Below are 6,189 nucleotides of genomic sequence, written 5' to 3'. Positions count from 1 at the left end.
TATATATATATATATATATATATATATATATATATATGTATATATATATGTATGTGTTTGTGTGTGTATATATGTATATATATATATGTATGTATATATATATATATATATATATATAAAATTATAAAAAACGTATTTGGTGTTTTGTGCTTTGTGAAAGCTATGTGTTTCAGTAAATTAACCAGCAGGATTACACAATTGTTTGCTGAAAATTATATAATCTTATTGAACACCTCTTCAGTGTTTAGCAAGATACAAAGTGTAGTGTCAGGTGCTCAATATATACACACAACTGTTTTGTAAAATATCAACATCAGGTGAATGGCAGAACCCAAGGTACAATGTAGTAGGAAAAAGTTAACAGAAGGTAGAAGGTCAAGGGCATGCACTTTCATGCAAGACATTGAGGGATAGTCACAGGTTTTAGTAATGATTGATAGAAGAGGGTGTAATGGAAGAAAGGGAGAGTGATGGCACTACATACATACATATATACATACATACATGCATGCGTGCGTGTGCATGTGTGTGTGTGTGTGTGTCGTGTGTGTGTACTTTCTATCATCAGTTTCTGTCAGAGGCCATGGCCATACTGGGGCACCATCATTAGCACTAATGCATGTTTATTCACTTTCTTGTCCTGTCCCCTGAATCAGTCCTGATGAAGTTGTGAGCTGGACAGTGCTGTCCTTCTTTGCAGTTTTTGCCATGATGTAGGTTCATCTGGTATATTGGATTAAAATTTTTCCAATCATTGTTTGAACACTTCCACATCTACACCTTGTAGATCTCTGAGACCATTTGGTCAGATATTGAAAAGTTGTGGTCTTTTGAATCCTAGTCTGTAGTTATATATAGTGTTCTTACATTGGACAGAGATGTCAGGGTCTCTGGTACTATGCAATGACATCCAGTGATATATACTCTTTTACTCTTTTACTTGTTTCAGTCATTTGACTGTGGCCATGCTGGAGCACCGCCTTATATATATATATATATATATATATATATATATATATATATATATATATGTGTGTGTATTTATATATATGTATATATATAGGTATATATATATATATATATGTGTGTGTGTGTGTGTGTGTGTGTAGACAGATAGATAGATAAATGGATAGATAAATAGACATATATGATGTTGTACCTCATAACATTTTTATTCATATCCCTCTCTCTTTTCTTAAATATTAGCAATAATAGTTCGGGTCTGCCAACATGACCACTGTTTACAAACAACACCATATTTGTCTACCAACCAACACTATGGTGCTTTAACTACATAAGTCCACCTACCAACACAATTGTCAACTACAAATTTTGTATGTGTCTTTCAACTCCAGCCATACTCCTTTATGCTAACTACATTGTACATGCTTACCTAATCACACTATGACTATTAAAGCTGGATGTTTCACTTTCCTTCATTATACATTAGTAATATAGTATGGTGTCCATCAACTATTGGTTTTGCACACAAAAATGTGTTGATAAAATAATCTGTTGTGGACATATACTCATACATTGTATCTTTTCTCAATATATATTTTCACACGCACACACACTGCTTTTTCTCCTCTCTTTCTTTCTGGAAGAGGAAGACATATCCAATACATGCTGTAGAGTAAGATTTCTGTTTATATATGTGTGTGTGTGTGTAGATGTATGTGTGTGTGTGTATATATATATATAAATATATATATGCATATATATACACATATATATATATGCATATGTATATATATATATATATATATATATATATATATATATATATATATATATATATATATATATATACATATATGGTATAAGTTAGAGGTGTTAAGCCCTCTAAGGGATAGAAGTATCCAGAGGCACACCAGGTAATTAACTCAGTAAGTATGGTCCTTAATATAAGGTATGTGGCAGCAGGTAATTTAGAAAGGTAAACCGTAGTTTAATGTGTATATAGACGATAAGAAAATAGAAGAAAAACTACAAATAGAAGTGTATTTTGAATTTTTAGCACCAAAGATACACTTCTATTTTTTGTTTTTCCTCCATTTCCTTATCGTCTATATATACATATATATGTACATGCATATATAAGATATATATACGCATATCTATATCTATCTATCTATCTATCTATCTATCTATATATATATATATATATATATATATATATATATATATATATATATATATATATATATATATATATATATATATATATATATATGTACATATACACACATGTATAATGTATAAGGGTGAAGGTAAATATTCCTATAAGGGGATAACAAATGGCTCAAGAAAGAGGTATTAAGTTGCAGTACAGGAAGGATGGCAGCAGCAGTATAATAAACCTGTAGCATGGTTCTCTCACTAGCAAATTACAGCTGATTCCTTTTATACACAATTCTTCTCTCAATACATTTTCCCTTTGTAGCATATGCACACTGATGTTGTACATCCATCAGAGCATACAAGTGTCATTCCTTTCTTGTCATAGCATGTCCTCTGCATTCAGGGCCCATGTCTCACTGCCATGTAGCATTGCTGTTTGTACACAACATTGTACAATCTGCCTTTCACTCAAAGAGAGAGAGAGAGTGAGAAAGAAAGAGGGAGACCATTTGTCAACAACAAAAGTAATAACTCTCTTAACTTTCTCCATCTTGTTCTTATTCTAGCAACGATACTTTCATTTCAAGACATTGTCTTCCACTACTTGTTAGGTTACCTATGTAACAGAAACTATCTACTTACCTTTAGAGAACTTTCTAGATATGAGATGCTGGGAAATATTTTGATACATTTAAATATAGAAATCGTATGTCTTATACACAGGAAATTATGATGTACACATGTAAATGTGCGTGCGCGCACACACACACACATGTATATACATGCAATAGGCCCTGCCTCTGCACCAAATCTCTCACCTCTCGTCTGTCTAACACTCACTCCACCCATCACTCTCCTAACAATGCCACACTATTCACCTGCTGTAATCATATGGCAGCAGAATCTACACATATTTTATCCCCTTTGTGCTAGTAGTTGTCTTCTCCCCACCCTCAAAGTGCTTCCTTTAACATCTATCCCCTATTCTCATTATCATCTCTTCTTATTTTACCTTCCACTGACCACTAGTTTTCTTCTTCCAGTTATATCTTGCTCTCATCTAAGCTACATCTTATGACTGTTGTACCTTATCCTTAGACACCCTTTCACATCTGCTATCGATGTCAATACTTTCTCATATCAGCTATCAGCACTCCAACTTACTTTTGTTCTTTGTTTGCTTGTTTGTTTCTTTGTTTGTTTGTTTCTTTCTTTCTTGTGCATGTTACTTGGCGACCTCACTAGTGCTGGTGTCACGAAAAAATGCACCCAGTACACTTTGTTAAGTGATTGGCATTATGAAGGGCATCCAGGTGTAAAAGACATGCCAGAGAAGACACTGGAACTTGATGCAGTCCTTTGGCTCATTTGATCCTGTCAAACTGCCTGACTAAGCAGCATGGAAGACAAATGTTGAATGATAATGATGATGATTTGATGTCTGTCTGTCTATAGATGGCTAGATAGTTCAACTTACATCTACAGATGTAATGGGTAGATATATTGTCAGTGTTGTATAGTGGAATCACTGGGTGTTTGGGGGTCTTACAACACTTAACCTCATCCAGGCATTCTGACCTAGGTTGATAAAGCCTTGGCACTTGTCCAAGCAGCTTTCTACTGAAGCCATCAATTATTATTTTCACAGAATTCTCATAACAAAAGGATAGATAATATGGTGAAGTTGAATAGTATCTTAGAAAATGAGTGTTGTTTGATTCTAATTTAGCTGCAAGCTTTAAGTGTTCCGTAGTCTTGATTTCCAACATTTCTATAACCATGGTGGTATGGCCCCAAACAAAGAGTGTAACCTCCACTTGTCTCATATTAACTGAAAGTATTTTCAGTCTTTCAGGATTGAATTGGTAATGATAGAATGGTCATTCAATGATAAAATTAAAAGAAAAAAAAAGAAAGAAATTATTGTTACAATGTAGAAAAGTAGAATGTGAAATAGAAGCAGCAAGAAAGACATTTGTATAGCTAAATCCTTTTATAAACAGTGCAGAAAATATGAAAGATAGAAATAACATGAAAGTATCATACCTTCATAAAAATATGACCTTGGCTGTTTGTCACTTAGGATGGTGGCATTGCATAAGGTTTACCAAAAATTATAAATCACGTGATTTTATTTATGCCCTATAACTGTGCAAAAGCAGGATAAAGAGTAAGTTACTGTGGGTCATCTTAAATAAGTAATTGGCCTGTATACAACGTTTATTCTACATAAAGATGAGGTTGTGTTTTAAATGTCATTGATTAGCATTAGTTTGCTCAATAACAACTGACCTGAAACTAAATAACTACTTACTCATCCAACCAGTTAAATATCTCTCAAAATCCTCAGGAATTCATATGTTTTGAGTTCTAAATTTTAAGCCAATGTAAAATGACTATAGCTAGATAACTGATCTAGTGATTCTCTGCTGATTTTGACTGAAAGACCTTCCTAAGAAGGACTAATGTATATATAGGTATACATAGAGCATTTTACAATCTAAAAACACCTATCTGTTCAGAAATTTTATTCCTTGTTTCTCTATTTTATTAATTTGATTTTCAGTGTTTTCCGTCTTGAATTTTTTTTAAAGAAATGTTTTTTTCCTAACTTACTGATTTCTTTTTAAAAAATCTTCAGGCCACAATGACATCTGGTGTTAACAAGTTAGAGGACTGTGTGATTATGGCACCTGACCATTGCAAAGAAATGCTTACAGTATTTTCTCATATTAACAATGGTCAAAATTGTCTTGAAAGAAACAATGGACACTATGAAGAATTATCAGGTAAAAATAACACCAGTTTTGAATGGAAAATTTAATGATAAAACTTGATATTGATGGAATTTGACCAAAAAAATAAACTATTTAAAAAAATATCCCTATTTATGTTTCTTTGGATGACTTCATATTAATGGACATCTTTTTTTTTTCTGTGTTCTAATTTTCATAGGTCTTAAATCATCTCAGTTAAAAGAATTAAAATGTGGAGATTTAAAGTCCTTATCACAGACACTTGGCAAAGTAAAATGTACTACTAGTAGCAAGGACAGCTACCTATCAGACAGTGGCCAGAACACACCCTCAAACGATGTCATTGACCTAAAGTCATTTAGAGTAAGCAGTGCAACCAACAATACCACAACCAATAACAGCAATATTACTACAGTACCGTCAGAGACTTGGAATCTACCGATGAGGGATTGTTTTATGACCTACAACAAACCATTACCAGCAGTACCAAAGATCTCATATTCTTGAAAAGAAAAAAAAAAACCCACCATATTTATAAACAAAACATGTACAGGTAAACTTAACAAACAATATTACAAACACAAGAAAAACAATACAAAAACAAAAAAAAGCAAGCAAAATGGATATTAAAAAAACTGTTGTACTAAGAAAAACAAGAAAAAGATGATAAGAAAATTTTTGTAAGAATTATGTTACTTTTGCAAAATGTTAACAAAGGGAGGAAGATGGTGTGTGTGTGTGTGTGTGTGTGTGTGGTGGGGGGAGAGAACAAGCAAGAAATATTTTACACCATTTTAAACATTTTCATTTAATGGTTACAAGGATATAAAAATGCTGTTTTTCAACAAAATAGATGCAGGATATCTTATTCTATTTTATTGTGTGAATGTGTGTATGTATGCTATGTATGTATGTATGTGTGTGTGTGCGTGCTTCTGCGTGTGTATATATATATATATGTATATGCATACAAATTATATATATATATTTATATATATATATAAATAGGCACGCACATACAAACACACACACAAACAAATATCTATATTATATTTTGTATATATATCTTTATACATTCATTTGTCAGTACAATCACACACATATATGTATACAAACACATTTATATGTATATGTACATATATATATAAAGTGCATATGGTTGTATGTGTATGTATATATATATATCTATATGCATCTATGTATTAAATACATACATGCATACACACGCATGTTCTCTTACACACACATCCCAAAAACTGTGTGTGTGAGAGATAGATTGTAAATAGACACACTCAAATATATATAAGAT

The 6,189-nt window shown here is 32.2% G+C and overlaps 1 protein-coding gene across 4 annotated transcripts in view; it reads left to right on the top strand.

Moving 5' to 3' along the window:
- The window catches only part of LOC106881593 (protocadherin beta-15), a 363,194-nt gene extending 357,027 nt beyond the window's left edge, over positions 1-6,167 (top strand). For 2 of the 4 annotated variants that reach the window (XM_052973056.1, XM_014921466.2), the window contains exons 3-4: positions 4,766-4,913; positions 5,080-6,167. In XM_052973056.1, coding sequence (XP_052829016.1) covers positions 4,766-4,913; positions 5,080-5,387 — 456 coding nt within the window. In that variant the 3' untranslated portion in view covers positions 5,388-6,167. Of the gene's footprint in view, positions 1-4,765; positions 4,914-5,079 lie in introns of those variants that run through there. The other 2 variants (XR_008265530.1, XM_052973060.1) reach the window with 2 other exon arrangements.
- The last annotated feature ends 22 nt before the right edge of the window (positions 6,168-6,189 follow it).

This window comes from Octopus bimaculoides, chromosome 14, assembly GCF_001194135.2.
Source record: "Octopus bimaculoides isolate UCB-OBI-ISO-001 chromosome 14, ASM119413v2, whole genome shotgun sequence".
NCBI classification, from domain to species: domain Eukaryota; kingdom Metazoa; phylum Mollusca; class Cephalopoda; order Octopoda; family Octopodidae; genus Octopus; species Octopus bimaculoides.
Note: the sequence above shows the minus strand (reverse complement) of the source record. Positions and strands in the feature narration are given on the sequence as shown.